Source organism: Neodiprion pinetum, chromosome 5, assembly GCF_021155775.2.
Source record: "Neodiprion pinetum isolate iyNeoPine1 chromosome 5, iyNeoPine1.2, whole genome shotgun sequence".
NCBI classification, from domain to species: Eukaryota; Metazoa; Arthropoda; class Insecta; order Hymenoptera; family Diprionidae; genus Neodiprion; species Neodiprion pinetum.
The window spans coordinates 1,653,813-1,676,388 of record NC_060236.1 but is presented as its reverse complement, the minus strand read 5'-3'; the positions used below and the strand labels follow the sequence as shown (position 1 = coordinate 1,676,388).

The 22,576-nt window shown below is 40.2% G+C and overlaps 3 protein-coding genes across 9 annotated transcripts in view; 1 reads left to right on the top strand and 2 right to left on the bottom strand.

The window, feature by feature from the left end:
- LOC124219887 (G-protein coupled receptor Mth2) overlaps positions 1-13,353 on the bottom strand; it is a 32,235-nt gene extending 18,882 nt beyond the window's left edge. Inside the window, exon 1 of one of the 3 annotated variants that reach the window (XM_046628116.2) lies at positions 12,022-13,353. In XM_046628116.2, the coding sequence (XP_046484072.1) occupies positions 12,022-12,892 (871 nt within the window). In that variant the 5' untranslated portion in view covers positions 12,893-13,353. Of the gene's footprint in view, positions 1-1,689; positions 2,818-8,168; positions 8,887-12,021 lie in introns of those variants that run through there. The other 2 variants (XM_046628119.2, XM_046628118.2) reach the window with 2 other exon arrangements.
- On the top strand, positions 4,166-16,828 carry aay (phosphoserine phosphatase). 5 transcript variants are annotated; one of them, XM_046628136.2, is made up of 7 exons: positions 4,166-4,215; positions 4,595-4,726; positions 15,050-15,190; positions 15,287-15,421; positions 15,650-15,795; positions 15,912-16,073; positions 16,214-16,828. In XM_046628136.2, exons 1-7 carry the CDS (start codon positions 4,181-4,183, stop codon positions 16,303-16,305), a joined length of 843 nt encoding a protein of 280 aa, XP_046484092.1. In that variant the 5' UTR covers positions 4,166-4,180; the 3' UTR covers positions 16,306-16,828. The 5 variants fall into 5 exon arrangements, with proteins under 5 accessions (XP_046484092.1, XP_046484093.1, XP_046484096.1 ...); XM_046628137.2 differs by lacking the exons at positions 4,166-4,215; positions 4,595-4,726 and adding an exon at positions 14,043-14,074; XM_046628140.2 differs by lacking the exons at positions 4,166-4,215; positions 4,595-4,726 and adding an exon at positions 14,244-14,399.
- Positions 16,829-17,254: 426 nt separating this feature from the next.
- Positions 17,255-22,408, bottom strand: Ube4A (Ubiquitination factor E4A). The gene is made up of 14 exons (XM_046628106.2): positions 22,254-22,408; positions 21,451-22,109; positions 20,978-21,370; positions 20,565-20,891; positions 20,284-20,477; positions 20,088-20,198; positions 19,696-20,011; positions 19,455-19,631; positions 19,163-19,308; positions 18,934-19,083; positions 18,615-18,858; positions 18,392-18,554; positions 18,118-18,322; positions 17,255-18,012 (listed from the first exon to the last, which is right to left on the bottom strand). Exons 2-14 carry the CDS (start codon positions 22,048-22,050, stop codon positions 17,862-17,864), a joined length of 3,177 nt encoding a protein of 1,058 aa, XP_046484062.1. The 5' UTR covers positions 22,051-22,109; positions 22,254-22,408; the 3' UTR covers positions 17,255-17,861.
- Between the last annotated feature and the right edge of the window lie 168 nt (positions 22,409-22,576).

Sequence of the window (22,576 nt, the reverse complement as noted above, 5' to 3'; positions counted from 1 at the left end):
TATTGCGGAGAGTCCAGCGATAAGTTTCATCACAGACTTTCATCTCGACTGGAACACTCTGTAGCCATTTTTTTTTCTCGAATACTGTAACGCATGCCTCCACTTCACGCTCCTGTGGAAGCTGCAGGATGTTTGCGAAGAAATTCTTGTCTCTTCAAATCGTCAGGCCGGATGTCAAACATTGGTTAACGACCTGTTCAAATCGGAAATGCGTTGAAGGCTGACAAGGTCTCCGACATGACACTGCGATGCGAATACCATTACTAGGAGAGTAATAGTACTCATCTGATTCACTGGAATGTTTTTATTTTACGCTTCCGTTGCAAGTCATACTGTCATTACTGGATAAGTACAAAGATCACATTAGCTGAGTGTCATGTTTCATAGCCAGAAGCGATTTACCGAAGGTGGAAAGACCGGCAGCTTTCTGAAAATACTGTCAGATTTTATGGGCTTTCAATTAACGACGCGGTAGATCGTGGCTCGTGAGAATCGCATATACTTTTCTGACCTGATGTTTATCCGATCGTACGTTAAAATGTTACTCGTATATTCTTCCAATAAAATTCCCATCGCGATCGATCACTCCGAATACGAGAGTTATATTATCGTCAACAACGCCCATCGTGCGTTATATTTTTTCGACTGAGGGATTGCCGATGGTAGAGTGTCACGTGGGAGAGCAAAATTGCCCATGTGGAGCATAAATCTTGGTGAAAAAAACGCGGGGGGTATATCGAAACCGCTAATGGATCTACAAAATGTTAAGGACTTTTAGATCAACGGCTCGCACCGGGCTAGTCGGATAAAAAGTGTAATAAATAAAAGCGGAACATGTGCAGAGGTAATTTCTGGCCCTGTCAATTCGTCGATGACCGATGCATAATTGGTGATAAAAGTGTTGAGTGTGTTTTTCCAACTGTTGGCATCGCGGTATGTGCTCTTAAGAACCACGAGGGAATATTATCGATCTAGGAGTTGGCGCCTAATCAATTAGCCTAACGAAAATTCCATTTCTGGTTGTAATTTACGCGCTGGCCTTTCTGCGTCCTTTACACAGACCTAATGTATGACGATACCCGAATGACAACTGCGTTTCAGAACCGCCAACGTTTACCCTGATTAAATTCTTTGCACGAGTTTGTTATATATACGTGTAAAAATTCTTAGTGCCGAAATAAATTCAACGCGAGAATTTAACCGAGAAAAATACTGATCGTGTATACAAAATGGCTGGCAATTGTAATACACGAGCGGCTAAGAATAAAATTCAAGTTCAATGGGGGGAACGTATAGATATTAGTTTAATTTACGGTCAGACGGTATGGTGGACTCAGGCCAAGCGTATGTGTTATGCTTTTCGCATTCCATTATACGTTTGACATGATGTTGAACAAGGTCATTAGCATCAGATATATAACGACGACTCGAATCGAGAATTTTCTAGCCTTGATCACCTTATATTTTCCAGAAACTACGTATTGTGCGGTAGCAGTGTGCCATTTACCAACTTGTCTTCCAGTCTAGCTGGAGTTGCTCTGACCACGATAAGCCATCAGTTTCCGTCGGCTCGGGCGATAGTAATGAAACGGCGTGAACCTAGCTCTCTGAATTATCGCTACTATTGCAACCAGAGACGACCAAGTTAACGGAAGAAAACTAATCGTAAAAACATTGTTTGAGGATTACCCAATGTTTGGCAGAGCCAGAGCTCCATGTCATCCGTGGGAGCGAGCTGCACCACTGTCAGAAAAGCGTAGGCAATAGTCAGACACGCCACGTAGCACATCAGGGTCTTTCCATAGATGTTCCTGAGCTCGGGGAGAATTGCGTAAATGGCTCCAGTGACGACTAAGAAGGGTATGGAGACGATCATCCCGATCGGCCAGCCGACTTTAGGTGGCTCTATCGGTGCGCTATTGTGACAAACGGCGACGAGGATACTCTGATCCTCCATCGTCAATCCGATGCAGTATTTATCCGGTGACAGAACCTGCGAGTCCGCGGTGGTCATGACGCCATCGGCATGCAGGGTGTACATGTCCTGATCAGGGAACTCCTCGGGGTCCAAGGCGTACTTGTCTTCACTGGGGCATATGATGTTGGGTATAGTGTAGAAGACGTCGCTCAGCTCGTTCATCGACCTTATTTCCGGCACCAAGTACTTGTCCAGTGGTCGGACGGGGTTCACCGTCTCATTCGTCGGCCGAATGCACGTCGATCCGTTCATCCATTCACCGGGGCTGCAGCAGGTCCTTATGCAGGGTGGGAACGCCTCGCACGGACATCCGAAAGTCACCTCACCGTCACTCCAGACCGTTTCGTGCGGAAAGATCTGCCCGTCGAATATCACGGATCCGTTCTCCATCCTCGAAGCGTTCGTCAATGGAACGGACAAAGCTCTGGAACAGGCCTGACACTCTACCCTGGTCCAGGATACACCAAGGACGACGATGACCAGGCCGAGGAAACGCATGGCCGCGGATGTTCCTCGTTCGTCTGGTTCTTCGAGCACTTTAAGAGAATCCGCGCAAGTATGTCACTGCACTTGAGAGAGGTGATCGCCCGCCAACTGCTTCAGAGTCGCTTGTCTGGTTAACTGGCGAGTGGGTTTACAACCTCCGCTTTAGCGTATTAGTACGCGTTACATGGAAATCCCGAGAGGGAATGGGGCGTGTTGGGAGCTTCGATGTTACGATGTGTTCCGCGGCGCAAGCCTCGTCTTGGCATCCCTACCGCAGAGAGCAGACCTGTATTTCCCAATGAACAATGTGTCAAGGCTGCGTAGGGCATGCTTCATTCATTCGCGAGTCGTCATGCTGATACTGAAATCAACCGCAACGAGTTGTTATTCGCACTGAAGACATTATCACTTGTGATATACGTGACAGTGGTTAGCTCTTTGGAAAGGTGATAGGTATACTATTCGAGCTCATCATTTTTTTGTTTCGACTTCTTCTTCTTTTATGGATTACAATGACTCCCACTGGAGACCCGAACAAGTCACAATTCTATTTTAAGTTTCCGAAGTGATGTTGGTGACTAAATCTGATTAAATTGGACGGTCATTACTGTCTCATGAAATCACAACGGCATGGCAGTCTCTAGGCATCTGCACTGAGTTGACAAGAGAGTAAGTAAATCAGGTTTCCTAAAGTACCTGGAACTAGCTGCGCGGTCACTGACACATATTTTGCAATAAATTTGTAATAGCATAAAAAGAAAGGAAAAATATAATTCCACAAGTTAGGTACATCTCTGTATACGAAAAGAGAGAGAAAAATGTTAAACGGTATAAAAAAGATAAAGATAGCAAAAAGAAAAATCCACTAACGAGTTATCCTATCGTCTATCATGAAAAAACATGCGTTTTTTAACACGCGAATAAAGTAGGCCTTTTTTCTCGCATGTAAATTGGATAAAAAATTGCTCGTTCCAAGCTTGGAATTAATTATCTCCTTAGGGAGGTAATATACATTATTTCCGAACGGATGTAATGGGAGGTAACGAGCAATGAAATAAAACTAATTGATTTGCCTTGTCGATCATTGTTCTTATGATTAATTCACATACGTGAAGTCAAATATAAAAAACGTAATAATGGATTTCCATAAAAATTTTTGCAATCCCTTCGCAATCGAATTAGAATGAAAGTTCACCACTTGAGAAAACCTGATTTCTATTTTTTTATTTATTTGAATAACTCCATTACTCGTTTAATCGCATTAAAAGCGTGCGTGAGGTATTCCCAGTACCGTATCATCGTGAATTCTTTTTCAAAATGAGTATAGGCCCTATACTATAGGCCTGTAGTGTAGAGCACATTGAATTCCCATTCGGGTTTACGACCTTGGAAGCGTTTTAGGGGGATCGGGTTGAGCTCGATAGCTGATCTGCTATCAAGCCAGTCTTATTCCGAGAGCCACACGGCTTCCTTGTATCACAAGTGCCACAAGGTACAAGTAATATCAATTCAATCATGATTCAATATTTAACATTAGAGAATTTCATCAAAATAATTTTTTTGCAACTGCCAAAAAAGAACGTGGCCCAGGTTTTGGTTGTAGAAAAAATGGGCTGTACTGCATTGAAATTTATGGTGTGTGCGATGGAAGCAATTGCATGAATTCAGCATTGATTATTCGGACGGAAGATTTGAATGCCAAAGACGAAATTGACGATGACATTTATGGCTAAAATTTTAATAATAAACCGGTAATCCCGTACATATATATTACTTTCTATTTTTAATTTTCATCAGTAATATTACTCTGAGTATTCTTCGAAAGCGCAATTTTTTTGGTTATAAAAATTTTTTGTACTTGGAGGAAAAATTATCTAGGATAAAAAAAAAAAAAAAAAAAAAAAATGAAGTGTGAACGTACTGCGGTAAAAATAAACATTTTTTATTTCCTCCGTCACTTTGCGCGTTGCAATTTCCGAGATACTTGACGAGTGCGCTTACTCGCATGTTTCTTTTGTTCTCAACGAGATATTTTCGACTGAAAATAAAATGAGATTGTGCCGCAAATAATTTCAATCTATACCTACAAGTTGTCATCAATACGTGCGTAATATGCAGTTTCATTTGCAGCGCAGCGGCCGTTGTTAACTGCATTTTTCGCGATACGGAGATCGAGAGAGAACGCAGAAGGAAGTCCGCTGAGCGATCACAGCTGCATATTTGCGGTATAATTACGTCCCTGCATAATTCCTACCTTCCACGGTATGTTTTTGTGTCGACAGTTTGTTTGCGTACGTTTTTGATTAACATCCTGTGTATAATATCTGTTATGTATCATATCTTGAGAAACATTGTTTTGCCTTGCGGTGAAACACTGTCACGAACATGTCTGATCCGCAGATTGTAGAAACGCAGTCATCCGATGTACCTTGATTAATCATTCATAATGTTTCACTCGGTTGTCGGTGTTTTAACTCTGCGGGCAGCGGATAAAAAAATAAAAATTATTGGAGAAATCTCGCTCGTAGGTTCGATGGTAAGGAATGAAGTCGAAAAATATTCGCGAACAAAAGCGAGTCTCGGTGAGAATATCGAACACTTCGCGATGACACGAAAATCCGACAAGATGATTCTTTTTGAATAATAATAATGCCAAAAAGTTGTTAATAAATTGTTTAAACAAATATTTGTGTAGTAAATGTCTAGTGAAATTTTTTTTTATCTCACACAGAATGAATTCATTGATTTTTCTGAATAAGTATGAATTTTTTTTTTGGAAATTTTTCGTGAATTGAAAACCCGTTTCCGAGAAGTTTGAAAATTTTGAAAAATGGATTCAAAGTACTGAATTTTTGGACAGGTCTTCGTCAATGGTTATACAATTACACTGGAGAAGTTTTAGAGGCATGGAACGAATAGTTGCGTAAATAGAGCGTTGGAAAATTTTGGAAAACCGAATTATTCAAAATCGCCGAATATTCCAAAAAAATTCATAGCTATTCAGAAAAATCAATGAATTCGTTTTATATGAAATAAAAACAATTTCACTAGAGATTTGTTACACAAATTTTTGTTTAAACAGTATATTAACAACTGTTTGGCATTATTATTATTCAAAATGAATTATCTTATCGGCTCGGTTATGAATGAGTTTTATTTATCCTCACCGAGATTCACTTTTGTCTTGGGAATCTACGTCCCGTTACATCTTAATGTGGGATCGAAATCGAGGTTTTCCCGAAGCGGAAAGAGAAACAAAAGTAACCGATATTAACCGGAATTTCTGTTCACTTTCCTGAAATACCAATTATACCGATGTTAAATTATGCTTGCGGAATTTAAAGTCTCTCCTTCCATGTATGCAAATCGATCTGCAGGTATTCCCGGAACGCGGTTCGAATACTTAATTCCGTTCGACTCATCTTCGTCTGCTTCTTTATTTCTCATACAAATTACATAAAAAATCGATCACTACCAAAAGTCTCGCTTTCATAACGACAAAGAAAAAAATTTCACTCTCTATTCCGTTCGGAAAACGTTGATAGCCGATGACGCGTATGATATTTGAAATCGTTTTATAATTCCACGAGACAAATAATGCGGAACATTCCTTTTATTTTTCGTTTCTATTTTTTAAACAAACGTCGAGGTCGTTGAACAGGCGGAACTCTTGCGCAAGTTCGTTTAACCGACGTATTATCCGCGACGAGGAAACGCGGACACCTTTTATTATAGCATATATATGCAGGTACAAACCGAAGTACGGGTGTAATAAAGCGTGTAATTGAAAGGCGTTTGACGACATCTCGTTTGACGCTTTCACATCGTAGGTATGTGTACCAGGAGGTCTCTAGAAAATATCGTTAAATGCCAAGCTGATCGATGAGCGAATGAACAAGGAAACATTTCCGTCAGAAGAATTCAATGGTCCATTTTTATCGTGCCTTTCACTTCGGAACGATTTTTGAAATTTGCATAATATTTATCGAATGTTAACAAACTTTGCCAATATTTTTCTGGACTATAATGTAACAACTTTTACGTACGAAATTCAAGGTCTAAGGTGACTCGCGTATCGTGTAAATTATTATATCTCGGATTCAACAAGTTTTTTTTTTTATTTTTCGTTTCTTTTGAGACAGCTTATAGGTTTGGATTATTATATACGCCGTTTCCTCACCCGTTAACGGTTGTGTATGTACTAATTTCGATTTGATATTATATAAACCCGACGATGGACAGCAGCGGTAAGATACGCGTTACAATCTAATCATCGACGTCCGATACACGTGCGTAAATATAGAAATTGACGTATATATCGTAATCTAACGAGAGATCTACGATCTATGATATTGAACCAGTAATTTTCATCGAATGCATGAAATCATTTCGGTGCAGAAAATGTCCGAACTCGATGGTAATTATCGTAATATAACAGAAACGTCGAACACTGATACTATAATATTCATTCGTTCGGTTTGCCATTGATCAACGAGATGAGAAAATAGATCGCCAAGAGCTTCGGACTAGATATCTTGGAAGCTTCGTCCGTGAGAATCCAACTGCCGGTAATAAATTCGTGTGAATGGATTCTATCGCGCGGTCTTGGTGTATAAAAAAAAAATAAAAATATCACAATGCAGTTTTGAAGAAACATCTTTTTTGCATTTTACGAAGAAACGTCGTTTCAACATCGTCACGGTGTTTAAATTAACTCCGAATCGATTGTCCTGGATTGCAGTTAGACGTGACCAGAAGTTCATGGACATTGGAACTCTGCGACCGAGAAATCAGCTTCACAGAATCTCCGAGCTTCCGTATAGAAGTTTACGAAGGGAGGATCCGAATAAATAAATACGAGATATCGAGCATTCCAAAACTATTTTTAGACGGATTACACAAAATCGTGCGATCCCCGCGAGTTCTTTCTCTCGATCATTATACAGAGGAATTTTCGTAACCAATGAAGATCGTCCGCTGTGAGAGGGAAAAAAATTTTGCAGAGTCCGGATGTGTTGGGTTTTGGAATTTGTAACGTCTGACGCGATTGCATACTCGCTTTATATGAACCAGCTTCAGAGGCGGTTTGAATGAAAGAACGACGAAAATGTGCTAAAAATTTGTAAACGTTTCGAAGAAATTGTGGTGGATTCGGTGACAATGCGGAGATGAGAGCTCTTGAGGCGGAAGGAAGTATGATAAAAGGGTCGTAATATCTAGTTTTCGAATACGCGAAAATCCATTTCACGTTGAATATCGAATCGAAGATCCTGCTTCTTACCGGCTTTCGATACTTTGACGTTTCTATACACTTATCGACTTTTTTTCACGCCGCTTTTCTACATTTCGAAACCCAGTAAGAAACCGATATTAAGGTAAGTGTCACCAGTTATTCACTCGTTCAGACCCAATTATCGACCCGTTTATCTTTCGAAACTATAAACTGACCACACAAGTTGCGAATTTCTCTGTGACTAATACCAATTGCTAGAGATCGTTAGAGCTTGCAACTTTGATTTCCCAAGCAAAAAATGTCAATAATTGGAACAAGGTTGACAACTGGTACCCTTTCTTCAATCCAGGTCTTACGAAAAATTCGACACAGCAACCCTTCCGCAAGGAAGGGACTGTTTTCAAGAACCGCGGTGTCTCCGCGTCTAAAACGAGCAGACACACGTCATAAATTACACAAGAAATCGGTTACCAAGAGTCGTGCAAAGGACGGTGATCTTCACTACAGTCTGATCGCCGAGCTGGACAACAACGAGTCCCAAATATGCCAGGAAGAGGGCTGCGATGTAGGCCCTAAGGGTGAGTCCATGGATGTTATCGAACTCCGGCAGAACAGTGTAGACGAAGAAAGTGGCGATGAGAAATGGCGTGGAGAGAAGCATGGCTATGGCAAATATCGCCGGCACATTACGCTTCTCTTGGGTGGTCTCGAAGCAAGCGGCAACAACGGTTCGTGACTGGTTACCCTGGAGCAACGAAGCGAAGCAGAACTGGCCGAAGTTGAGGACCTTCAATCCCTCGGGGTATCGGGGCCTGCTAACGGACCCATTGGCCATGAGGTAGAACTCGTCGAGGGCCTCCTCCTCCGGACTAAGGGCATAACTGCCGGTCGACGAGCAGGGCATTTTGTACATGACCGAAAACTCGACGCCGCTCGCGTTCTCGAGCGGCTTTAAATCCGGCCCAAATACCGGGGGCAGCTCGAGATACGGGGCCGGATTTTCCGGCTCCTCCATGCATCTCGATCCATGCTTGTAGAGGCCCGGAGGGCAGCAGAACAACACGCAGTTTCCCGAGGCCGCGCAATCACTCTCGTCTTTCGCGGTCGTCCACGCGCTTCGGGCCCCGATTCGGGCCCAGGAGAGCATGAAACACGCGAAGAGCAACCGCCGCATGATGCTCGCTCGACACTCACGCGGATCGGACTGAGGATTTACACACTGGATAAACGAGCCCCCGTTCGTTGTCCCTGGGCCAGCTCCCTTCCCTGCTTACCAACCTCACCTGACCGGGGAATTTTTCTACGTAGCGAAATGTGCGTTTGTGTCTAATGTATATATATATATATTATATATGTATATGCAATATATTCGGAGCGCGTTTGATCACCACTACAAACTTGCATTCTCACACTATTTTTCGTTGAGTAATGCGGACGCGTTCGGCGCAGACCCGCCCACGCGTTTTTCTACTGCGACGATGACGATCAGCTGGTGGATCCGCGTTTTTATTCATTTTGTTTATTGACCCTCTAAACCGCAAGCCGCAAACCTCTTGCCTCCTGCCACTTTGACGCGAAGAGACTGATGCGATCGCACTCGGATCGGTAACTTTATCGCATCGTTGTAACTGATACCGAAATCTTTAGTCATTCTTATCGACGCTCCACGACTTGGTATTTTCATGGGAATTTACACGGACCCGGTAACTATTTGTCTCGTAAAATTTTGTACAACTAGGTACAAGTATTTTTGTATCGTTGATGTAGCGTTACAGTGATTGCAATTTTATACTTATCTATCGTGAGGTTAGAGAATTTGATACCGTCACACGAGCGTAAGAGATGAATGATTTTCCGATATTGTAAAATATTCCCGACGATCCTGTGATATTTTTATAGATCGATAAATCGGTGAAAAAATTGCCAGATTTTATTCATCACATTAGTTTATAAATAAACATATGTGTATATATATATATCATATACTAGGGTGGTCCTTATTTATGGTGTTGATGAATCTTTACCACCTGACGCCCCCAAATTAACTTTAAATAATTCAAAAACAGTTGCCTAATTTTTTCAGATTTTTACCTCTGAGCAAAAAAAAAAAATCAGACTTTGAGGAAGTGCAATTCGTCTAGATCGCCTGGTACGATGATGGGTTTTTTTTTTTTTGAGATAGTAGCGCTAATGGCCACTAAAACCTCGTGTTTACAGATTTTTTGGAACATTATTACTCTTACAATAAAATATATACTGAAAAAAAAAAGTTTTTCCCATGTAATCACTTCCCTAAGAAACTTCGATGACAAAGCGAACCATCTTAGAGTTGAGGTACAAATATGAAAAAATTGGGCAATTGTTTTTGCATCGTTTGAAATTGATTTGTAAGGCGGGTTGTAAAAAATTCTTCAATACCCTAAATAAGGACCACCCTAATATATGTATATATATATATATATGAAAGGCTAATAGGTTTCTTGTAAAATTTATCTAATAACGTTGGTGGAGGAAAAGTGCATATATATGAAACCTATTAGACTTTCATACATCTAATTAGGTGCATAAAAATTTTTTCAAGATAAGATTCAGACACTTATTTCAGTCTCATTAGCATTACGTGTACATATGACGAGAGATTTGTTGGACTTGTAAGAATGTAAATCTAATGGATTTTTCAAGTCTCAAAGATTTCTCGTAAATTTTTTCTACAATGACGTTGGTACGGGAAAAATGCACAGTGACACATTTTTAAATAGCGACAACAATCTGACGATGCACATATATCGCAAAAGTTGTCCAACATTTATGTACGCATATACGCGGGCATCTTAATTGCGGCGATTTCATTCGGCAAATTTGTTGATCCAGAACGTAACTGTGTTATATTGTATACATGTTTTGTATATATATATTTTACGTACGCTATGTTGGTATGCATATATACAAACCGCATCATAATTATATCCAACGGAAACCAGATTTTTATAATTTTTTTTATCCCCCCTGATACATACGTGTGATTATTTTTCTTCACACGGATTACGTCTTCCGTTCAACGTAACTACCGGGAAATATTTCAACTTTATAAGTATAAAGCCCGGGTAATAAGAGTTGTAGAATTTTCATCTTAGTTAGGAAACATTTGAGAAAAAAACGTGGCCGAGTTTAGCGTTGCTTCTATCAAACATCAGACAAACCCTATCAAATCATACGGATATTTTAGTACGAATTGGGGTTTCTATTTTTAAATTTCTCATCGTCGGTAGTACAAGTATGTATACTATGTATAAAAACATCGTGTGGCATGGCTTTTTCATTTTCGTACATGGTTATTATATCTTATGTATACACATGAACGGGTTTTGTTTAACTCGTCTATGGACGTCAGAATAGAGCTTCTCAGAACTGACATAATCATCCAGCTTTCGGTTCTCTAAGTACAATGTATGTAAACCATCACACATGTACCGCGGTTTCATCGAAAACAATTTCATTTTAATTATATGGAAATTCTAGTTACTTTTTGTATGGTACTCTTCTCTTCGTAATACCTTCAAATAGAATCAGTTACCAGAGGAAACGACTCCGGCAGATTTACACTTGAAGTATTTGCTCAGAGTGTGGTGTGTAAACGAGTACTCATTCGCTCAAGGATGTCGCAATGATAGCGTTGAAGAAACAGCGTGGCACGCGTTGGAAATCATGGACATCGTTGCAAACCTTATGGTAAGCGCCTAATGGTTTCAAATCATTGGCGTATGTCTGATTCATTTCCATTTATCGCGTGCCTACGTTGATATACGGTTAGTCGCGTGATATCTACTGATTTAAAATCATTTTGGGTGATTTCTAGGACACGGAGAAAAGAAAAAGAGCACACCTTACTCGAAACCTTGGGAAAAGAGGGACACATATTTTTTAAAATTATAAATGTAGGAGATTTTAGTCCGCGCACAGTGATTTTCACTGTTTCTAGAATAAATTTTGCACTTTGCAAAGTATATTTTGCCAAAAAACCTGACCCGTCCTTTTTTACTGCAGTTTTGAGTAAAGTCTGTCTTTTTATTATCTCCGTGTATGATTCACTGTGATTTCCTGCGCCTCTATCCAATCCATAGATCACTGAAAATCGCCTGTAAGGTTCGTAATTTGTTGAAAAGCACATTGTAAATAATCTAAAATGCCAGGACGAGGTGAAGAAATCGGTATAAAAATCAAGGCCTTGGTAGATTGGAACGGTTCATTCGATTTCCGAGCGAATGGTGTCCTCCTGCTTAATTCGGCAAAGTGATTGATTTCAAGGAACGAAGTCTTTGCTCACCGAGTACAATGCACGTCAAGTCGCCGAACGTGATGAGCTGAACAACGGCCAGCATCGTGTAGGCGACGAGGAGACTAGCGACGTAGCACATCAGGGTCATTCCGTAGACGTTCCGTAGTTCGGGGATAATGGCGTAGACGAGGAAGGTGGCGAGCAGAAAGGGCAAGGAAACGATCATCCCCACGGGGTACAACTTGATCTCGATCTTGACGGGCTCCTCCTGGGCCTCCTCGACATAGCAAACGATCACGCGGATGGTCTCGAGGTCGTCGAGCCAGTCGAGACAGTACCTTTCAGGCTCGAGAACGGCAGCCTGCGTGACAAGAGCGCCCTTGGAATCAAGGACGAAGTCATCCTCTGGGTATTTCGTGGGTTCGAGCAGGTACTTTGATCCCTGGCACAGGAAGCCGGACTCCACGAGGTAGAAGACCTGGTCTAATCTCGTGAAGTTCCTGATTTCCTCATCGAGATTTTTCTCGGGGAGTTCCAACGCTGGGACCGGAAATCGGGCTGCTCGGTCAGGGGCCTGAAGGGAGCAGTTGGAGGTCAACGAGTTCAGCACCTGAGAACCGGGACAACATTTCCGCACGCACTTGAACCCCGGCAATTCGCAGACGCAGCCCAGGGTGAGATTGCGCGAATCGTCCCAACGGTGATAACCCGCCGGGTAAACGCGGCCTTCGTAGGAAATCGAACCGTTTTTGAAATCCACGATTTCGTCGACGTTCAGTATCGGAAGGGCCAGACTTGCCGGGCACGTTGAGTTCGAAAGGGGGGTCTGATCACCGTCGATGATCCCGGCGACCAGAAGGACGAGGGTAGCCAAACTCCTTGCAGCGACTTTCCGCATATCGTTCGTGTAATTTTTCATCTGTAATTCGCGGCTTGATGCCCGAAATTGCGGTTACGGTTTTTTTTCCTTTCCTTCTCTTTTATCTCATTCACGACGCTGCTGAAGATATCGGTTATCAATGCTCGGACAACTCAGGCTGCCAGTGATACCGATGATGCTGTAACTCGTTTCTGATGCGTCTCAACGGCACTCCGAAAACATCCCTAATCCAGCACTCCAGGGGCTTCTCGTTTTCGACCCGAAGCGGTTAGGCGGATGACCATATCGCTCATCTAACACTTCACGATGCTCGCACCCGACTAAACGCAGACGGTTATCCACGTATTGAATGAGCTTTTGTTCCTTCCCGCCACGGTAGATCCCGACGATCCCTTGCGCATTTTATCGCTTTTCTACTCTCTCAGACGTCGCGCACCTCACTCAGTCTGCACCGTTTTATCGTACACCTCCTCGGTATCGCGTCGGCCATCTGTTCGGCCGGACAGCGAGGTGGATCGTTATCTACTGAGTTCGATCGAAAGCCCCCTGCTGAGCTTTATTTCCCCCCTTTTCATTCACAACCTCGCAGAAAATAATATCGATTCGAATAACCGACGGTTCCCGCGAATTTTGGCGAGGTTTCGTGTTGCCGGGCTCTATCGGTAACTCCGGATTCCCTACCAAAAGGTTGATACGGAGTCTTTATTAACGGCCAAAACTTATTGTTGGCAATGCAGAAATCTCTCATTAAGGTCTGTCTCAATTTCTTAATTAAATAACAAAAATCTGCCTCGATAAGGTGAAGATTCTTCTTTCTTGTGAAATGACCCTGCATTTTTTTTTTTTTTTTTTTCACAGACACATTTGGAAGTACTTTGGAATTCGAAAATGCACAAAATTGATTTTTTTTTTTATCTTGCACTCAATAACTTTTTAAGTAAATCATTACGATAGGTGAATTCTTTTTTCAATACAACATATAATAAATTAAATACGAAAACGAAAATCAGATGGTTTTTCCAATGCTTAAAAATTAGCAGAATGACGCGAAAACCGTAGCTGATAACGGAAGTACGACAATAATTAAAGACGTGCTTATCTCGCAGAATCAGTGTGCAAAATGATTAGAATAAAGACAAGGTTCAGCAATGTGGTACTATTTTTTCATTCAAATGAATCCAAAATCACTACACTGTCACCAAATATGTCATTCATACAAAGGTCAGTGTAAATTATCGTCATTTTTTCAAATTTTTTTTTGCTGATTCTGTTTTCATTCGCAGCAAAACTTCTTTACTGTCGGAGTTGATAACTTGTATAATAAGCATTGACCGAGTCGCCTACATCTCGGGATTCTTTTTTTTTTTCTTCTCTCAACGAATTTCAAGGACGTTCCGTCCGTTCATTTGTCGCGTCATTCATTTACCGAAAGCACGGTTTTAGTAAAATCGTATGATCGAAGTCGGAAACGCCGTTTGAAGTAGTAACGAAGCTGTGGTATACATTTTTTTTTTATACGGTCAACTCCCACCTATCACAACGGCTAGTAGGTACATAAATTCATTATCTTATAGCCCAATAATAAATTTACGATGATGTTAGGCATGAATGCATCGATATTTCCGTATGCAGCTCGTCGACACGAATGCTTTTACTCTCGGAAATTAGGCGGCGGACCAATAGACACGTCGATTGATAATTTGATAATTATTAAGAAGGCAAGGAGCCGGTGAGCCGCGGTTCAACTAAAAACTATTCGCCTATCGTCTGCGCAGCATTTGAGCGCTGATTAGTTGACGTTATTTGTTGATCCAAAGCTTCTGGATTGTTTTCCAGAATTATATAAGTAAACACGAGGGTAATAAGGTAATACCGATTAGATTGAAACTTTTCAATGTCTCGTATGGCGAACTTGACAAAAATAGAGAAATAAATAAATGTAATCACTTTGATTAAAAGTTTTCAAAAAGTTAGTTCAATTAACTACCTTTCCCGTTTACTTTAATCATCGTTCTTTGTTCCAATAAGATAAGGTACCTGGTCATTATGGTAATCGGTCGAGCTTTCAACGACGAGTTCAGAGATTACATCACTGTCCGGGAGACTTGACGCGTTTACTAGCTAACATATTTATACAACCGTTACGATTTTAGCGTCCAAAGTTTGATTGTGAAAGTCTTTCTGCACTCTTTACAGAATGGCTAATTTGGACGAGATAAAATCAATCCTGAGGACTGCTGACGCTGTAGCCTTCGATGTAGACTCCACGGTTATACAAGAAGAAGGAATAGACGAGCTTGCCAAGTTTTGCGGAAAGGGAGACGACGTCACTCAGCTGTACGAGTTGTTCTTTATTAAAACTTGTTGTTACCTGCTCTACTTCAATTTTTTGTTTACTTTCTAAATTCATTTTTTGTTTTCTTATCGTTACAGAACAAAACGAGCAATGCAAGGAAACATGGACTTTCGAAAATCACTAGGCGTTCGACTCTCCATTCTTCAACCCAGTGCCGATCAAGTCAAAGAATTTTTACGCACTCATCCTATCCGACTTTCACCTGGCATCAAGTGAGTTTTGTACTTTCTGCAGTTTGAATCGGAATTTCGTATTTTATACAGAGTTGAATACAGCCTGAGATTTCTGAACTTTCTGAGAATTTAAAACTGTGATGCATTACGTCTACTTCTTATTTTATATTCTCAATCAGTGCAGGCTGCGCTCTGAAATTTAAGAAATAAGCATCTTTCCTCATTCCTTAAAGTTTTCCAACAACAATTGAGCGACTCGAATTACAGGACTCTGGTAGAAACGTTACAGTCTCAAAAGAAACAAGTATTTCTTATATCGGGCGGTTTTCGATCATTGATCTTGCCTGTTGCTGCGCAACTGAATATTCCACCAGAAAATGTCTTTGCTAACAGGCTGAAATTTTATTTGACAGGTTTGTTTTGATTCACGAATTTTACATTCAAATTGAAAGATTAATTGTTTATGCGGTATTTGGGGTTTCAAATTGCTGTTAAAATTTATCCTCAATTTTCCTACTTATCATCTCAGGTGAATATGCTGGGTTTGATGAAACTCAGCCTACCTCTAGATCTGGTGGAAAACGCGATGTGATCAAAGAACTAAAGGAACATAAAGGATTGAAAACAATTGTTCACATCGGAGACGGAGCTACGGATTTGGAAGCCTGTCCTCCAGCAGATACAATGATTGGTGAGTGAAATTTGCTTACCTTTGTCAAATTAACACATGAGATAACTAAGAAATGACCAGTTTTTAGCATTTTAATTACACTAAAAATCAGAGGAATATCAGTACTTTTCTACAGCAGTCAATTATTACTTCCATAACAGGGTATGGGGGCAATGTAATTAGGGAAGATGTGAAGACTCGGGCTCCCTGGTTCATCACGGATTTCAACGAGTTGGTAGAGGTTTTACAATAATTAATTACCTAAGTGTTTGAAATTTTTATTATTTTTTTTTTTTATCAGGATATTTATTGTATTTTGCTCTCTCATGCAGGCAGAGATATCGAGATAATGTATGATCTATTTAAAACAAATCATCACCGAAACCCATGTTCGAGACATGTGGTAATTATACATAAATAGATCTTTATATTGTTGATCATGATATTTAATTAGCCCGCTGCATCATCGATATGTGAGGAATGGCGATTAGCGTCTTGTATTCATTCTCTATTCATTTATTCATGTGTTTATAAGTAACTTTTTACCATCGACGCGAGAAACGGTAACTGGTTGCGGAAATTTTGGGCATTTACGGAGAGAGGTATATGCTAAATAATCAATACGTTAATTATAATACATCAACAGTTTATTCCATAACATTTTATTGACATTTAGCCTTGATTAGAGGCAGTGATAAATTTTCCAATATCCAGAAACAAATTGAACCTATCGTGCTTTAAAGTTTTGTGAAATGCTATTTTTATACACATGATTATTTCGAGGAAATAAAGTAGAATGCTATAATTCCATAATTATTAATACAAAAATTATATTACAATAAACTATTTTTCTTCCATTCATAAACTTCGATTGACTGCTGAACTAAAAATCATAAATTTTTTTCCGAAATTTGAAGAAGTCTTTGAACATTATAATCAGTGAAAAGTCATTTTGTTCAAATATTCTATTCAATTTAAACTCATGACAGCAGAAATTAAATATGTCAACTATTTACAATAGCGACAACCACGTTATGATGTATCCATAATTTTTTTTTACTAAGTTGAACTTCATATTTCTACTGGGTTCGAAGTAATTATTAAATTGTGCACGCTATATTTCCGAAATTCAAACAAATCGTATTGTTAGGAATCAACATTTGATTACAATGCAGCAGATTCGAGCAATTTTTCATAACACACAAAGGAACTTGCTCTTTTTACTATGGAATGTTTCAAAATTTTGATAATCGTCCCATCTACAGATGGGAAAAAGCTATTATCCGCGATAAAATGAAACAAAATTAGCATAGTGTTGATAAAAGTTCTTGATAATATTGTAATTATTGGTAATTGTCAATACGCAGTCTGCAATGATTCAATCCCGATAGTGAAGTTATTTAGCAAATTGATAAAAGCAAAGTTGCTAATCAATCGTATCACATATACACGGTATAAAAATCTACTTGCATAAGATTGCATCGGTGGTTGATTGATTTCACTCGTAAAAGACACTGCGAGCTGATTATTGAACACAAACTATAAAGTAGTATCAAGTTGGAGAATTCTAAATATAGATTACACTGTTATTTGGGTTCGGGTAATAAAATCTCGCTCATTATCGATGCGACGTGGTAAAATTGCAGACTCTCAGATTTGTGATAAAATTTTTCTATTCACACGTTTCGTCGAATTGTTACACATCATCAAAAGCAGTAAACTCTTTCTGGATACCTATAATCCAGTAAACTCATACTTGTACATTTTTTTTTTATCGGTTTAACCAAGCAGCACCACGAAATAGTGATATTATTTTTCACTACTACTTCCCGGAATATTTTCTTTCCTTTTCTGAGCAATCCATTCCTCTATTTTGTCTTTCAATTCCGTATCCGATTTCACCATATCCATCGTCAACATCGATCGATTGAAGGGATCCGTCTGGTCACTTAACAAGTGTCTAAAAATTTGCGAAGTATTCATGAATCTTTCACATTGCTATTAAATTTCGTAATAACAAAGTTAGGCCATCGATGCAATATGGTTGATTTCAGCTGCAACGAACCTTGCAATAGTTTGGCGATCCACTACAATCTTTGAAGACGGTAAAATGACTGGATCTGTCATTAGCGTGGACATAATCGGGTCTAAAAACTCGTCAGGGGCACCAGAAAGTATTTCTTCCTCTTGTTTTTTCTGATTAGCAGCTTCCTCGACCCGTTTTGCAAACTGGTCAAGATCCCCAAGTATCCCGCCACCTCCGATGCGTACTATTTGATTAGGAGCATTTAGACAATTTTCAGGATAATATTATGTCTTTTATTATCTTCAATACCTACCTAGAACATTTTCCGCGAGTTTGAATAATTCCGGACTGTAGGAACGTCCGTCTTGAGAAACGGCCAGTGTAAAAGCTTCGTTGTGACTCAGGTTTATGTATATCTTGCAGATATTTAAAACCAAATTTGCCGGTTTGAAGTCGTATTCTTTCTGATCCTTGACCTAGTAATAGATCCACTAAGTTATACTGGGAAATTGCGTCAATTACGCGTTTCATCTCACCTTAAGATTTTTCTGATTAGGTCCGACTAATTGCAGCAGTAGATAATTGAGCATCGAAGCGATGCGATCGACCATAGTGGGATGACAGAATATGGATATAATCTCAGAAGTGAGCATTTCCAAAGTGTGTATGGTTTCTCTACCGAGAATATTGTCAAATCTGGCTATCATACCGATATGCGTCAGATATCCCATCTGTTGCTCTCTTTCGTGCGGCGGAAGTTTATCCCACTCACCATTTTCTCTGATATTGAATAAATCGCTTGGTCATGTTATAATGAACATCTCCAGATTACTTGCTGCAAAACTTTACGCTCACCTTGCCTGGAATAGTTGCTTGAGTTGTGCCATATTCGAGAGTGCTTCATCGAGGAGAAATACCGCGTCGTTCATAAGTAAATTCATGAATCTGAGAAACAGTGGTGGCTGCACTGCTTCCATGTTTTGTTCAGCCTCTTTAGCCAGTTGCCTGTGCACACATCCCGCATGAATTGACTACATTTTATTTAGTATTATTTTTAAGAGCTCCTCTTTACATTCACACTTACTTGAAATTATTCCTGTGTTCCTGTATTTTCCATAAATAATCCATAACTATGTACATTGGTCGTCGATAGTTAAATTTCTGTTCAAATTGAACGCTCTGACCTGTCATCTCGATTCCCACAAATACTTGGAGCAAATTTGTAACTATCTAAATGAGAAATTACAAGGAGATATTAATCGTCTGTATGGTCATCCAGTTTCACAAGACTTTTCAAAGAAGCGTGCGAAGTGATTTCAAAGTAATAACCAACTTTCCATCCTTCCCATTCAAGAATATAATTACGTTGTACTAACCTGATGTCTGTGGGGATGAGTAACAAATAATTGCTCTCTGTGAAAAACTCCCAGCGTAGCTACCGCTTGATTTGAGGGTTCCTCGTTTAAAGGTAAGAGCGCTTCGAGTCCTTCGGCGAGTCTCGCACGAAGGTGAGGGTTATATAAACGCCGTTGAGACTCCATCAGCGCGACGACCTATTCGATTGAATTAAATCACTTTATAAGGTTTTCCAACGCAATATAAAAGCAAAGTGCTTACCTCTGTTAGGATTGGGTTCAAAAAGCTCGGTCCTTGTTCTTCGAACGTGTTTGGATTCAAACGTCGCAAAAAGCAGAGAAATCCGACGGTATTTTCGACCACAAATTCGGGAATGCATCTTAGAGTTTCTGGCACAGTCTCAGGTAGCGGGAACGCGACGGTTTTAAATTCTCTTGGTGCATAAGTACTATGCTTAATGAAATCAGACTCAATATCCAGATTGACCTGTATTAGCCAGACTGCCGTCGCAGCGTGGAATTTTGCCAGTAGACTCAGCATCTCAGGCGCCAAAAGACTAGCTCTAAGCGATAAGTATCTGGAAAATTTTAAATTTTTTATTGACCTGGTCTGAAGGATTCATCTTCCAAGCCCCTGCTTAGTTACTCACTTACTTTGTCATTTCCATTTCCATTCGCGTGGTTATAGCCTCTAGTACTTCAGAGTTTCCACCACCCTGAGCATCGCTGTATATCCGCCGCATACGAGCCAAGTCCTGATTTGCTCTGCAAAATAGTAGAGTACTTTGAGCAGGTTGTATTTTGGACAATGATTTTAGCATATAAAGTTTGTTGCACATGTTTAGCACACCTCAAGAGTTTCTCCAAAACAACACGGTATCCGAGATCCAATGCTCTATGAGTCAGGTAAAAACATTCAGTAACAAAACCGAATGTTTCAGCTGCTGGTCGCGTTTCACCTTCGGGTATTGGAATGAGACATGTTTCTCCACTTAAACCTTTGGCGTGAAGACCACGTGTCTTACTTTCTTCTTCATTTTGAGCCTAGGAAAAAGAATGTCCGAATATTAGCTGTGAATTAGACGCGATTCTTGAATATTAACAGAAATTCTTTGAACGAGACTAGCCTACCTCGACCGAACAGTAAGTTGGATCGATTTTCAGCAGTTTGCTATCGTTCAACTTTGTGCAAAAGGGCTGGCAAAGCCTGAGCAATATTGAGCTGAGATTTAACATGAAACCATCGGATACAGTCAGCGTCATAGTCAGTCCAGCATCGCTATGCGAATTCCAGAGCTTTCCTCTCCCAGCGTTGGCATGGAGGCAATCGCCTATCCATTTTAAAGTTTTGTGGCGCACATCTGTGGAACACTTTAGTAAAGTGTGAAAAACTTTATGTAGCGATTCGCTAAGCGCATCCAACGCTGTCCAGATATTTCCTTCCATAGAAGTAACTGACTTTAAAGAAGAAAAAGTAATCTGTTATTGAATCGACCATTCGAATTGAAATCGAGTTGCAGCGATAATTGTTTCTTTTTGCTCACCTGTTGCAAAGGTTTGTCAAAGAAGTCAAACGGAGCTTCGAGAGTTTTGGGCAAACAGCTTAGACACAGCAGTGCCCCCAACAGCGTATCTGAATACGCTTTTCCTTGCATAGCACGAGGAGTGCTGTGCGATATGAGAAACAAGGCGAGACCTTCAACAGAAGCAAACGTCTGTAGAAGTCCGAACCAGTATTGTCGAAAAACTAAGAGATTGGACTGTGCCACCTCCTGATGAATGCTGTTCAGGATTGGCGTGAAAGCTGTGCTGATCACACTGAGGCTTTCATCCCTATCCTCGGAGTTTAACTCGTTGACAATGTCTGTTACAAAGGAGGTCAACTCCTGTCCAACTACTCCACCGTCCATAAACAATGCTATAAATTGCTTGTGCACCTGTGAATATAATTTTAAAATGATATACGAAATTAGAATTTCAAGGTGTATAGATTTCAGGTAATAAACAAATCACGAACCTCTTGACTTTGGAATAAGTCAGGTTCCTGCATAGCAGTGCCAACATTCCTGACGACGATTCGTGTGATGTTTTCTATCGTATCGTGCAATCTATGGCTTGGTTTATAGCGCAGTAATCTGCGATAACTTTCGTACAAATAGGGTATAATTTCAGTCTCTGAAACATGATCGTCGATAGAGTTTGTTTGTTTTTCATTTTTATTGTCAACTATTTTGGCTCCTGGATTGCTGAGCATAAGTCGTTCAAAAATAGCGTGCTCAACCGACTCAGCATCCATCCAATCTTGAGGGGCCAAAGCAGCGGCTAAGTCCTCAAGAAAGACCAGCTGTCGTCCAGATTTTATTTTAGCTCCATCCGAATGCAGCGTCAAGCCGAAAACTTCCTCAACTATGTCGTTAATGAAAGCATCAGCTTCGGCTGCTGTGTTGATTGGTTTAGAACCGTTGACGCTGTTACTCTCCGCTGCCGAATGTTCGTCAGTATTTTTTGATACGTCTGCATGGACTGTCGAAGGTTGGTTTTGGGTAGAAAATGAAGCTGCTTCGTTTACGGATGTAAAAAGACCCGCAAACGGATTGTGATTCACATTTTCACACATTGTCGGTGGAGCGATTTTACTATACAGATTACGTTCTAGCTATCATGCTAGGAGTTAAGCTGCAACAGACAGAGATAACGTAATTGTTATCGGAGTATCGTGTGTACAGGATAGATTTTAGGTTATGATGGTTATTTACGTAACATAATGGTGTAATGACTTGAAAATTTTTGTAAACTATTGAGGTGTCTCAGTTACGTTACCTCTATAGACCTCGCGTTGGTGGTGTCAATATTTTTTAAGGTCTTTAATCGTCATTGTCCGATGTTTACCATTTTGACAAATCATTTTTTTGACGTCATAATCCTTAACCCCTGCTACACAAATTATATAGAGATCAGTACTGTCCGTAAACAATTCCTTACCGTTATTAAAAATTCGCACAGAGTGCAGCACGTGTAGCGACTTTTATCAGAGATGAGTAGCGAGATGTGCCATTTCGTATAATTTTATTGTTTGCATCCTTCGGATAAAGCTCACAAAATCGTATCAAAACACTGTTTTATATATATTTGGATACCATGTA

What these genes read in the sequence shown, in the direction of transcription:
- aay (XM_046628136.2), top strand. Translation starts at nt 4,181, where the DNA reads ATGACATTTATGGCTAAAATTTTAATAATAAACCG. An exon ending in AAAATTTTAATAATAAACCG is followed by an intron (nt 4,216 to 4,594) that starts GTAATCCCGTAC and finishes TTTCATTTGCAG; the next exon opens with CGCAGCGGCCGTTGTTAACT. An exon ending in CATAATTCCTACCTTCCACG is followed by an intron (nt 4,727 to 15,049) that starts GTATGTTTTTGT and finishes CACTCTTTACAG; the next exon opens with AATGGCTAATTTGGACGAGA.
- Ube4A (XM_046628106.2), bottom strand. Translation starts at nt 22,050, where the DNA reads ATGTGTGAAAATGTGAATCACAATCCGTTTGCGGGTCTTTTTACATCC. An exon ending in CAACTTACTGTTCGGTCGAG is followed by an intron (nt 20,478 to 20,564) that starts GTAGGCTAGTCT and finishes TCTTTTTCCTAG; the next exon opens with GCTCAAAATGAAGAAGAAAG. An exon ending in CTAATCAGAAAAATCTTAAG is followed by an intron (nt 18,555 to 18,614) that starts GTGAGATGAAAC and finishes ATCTATTACTAG; the next exon opens with GTCAAGGATCAGAAAGAATA.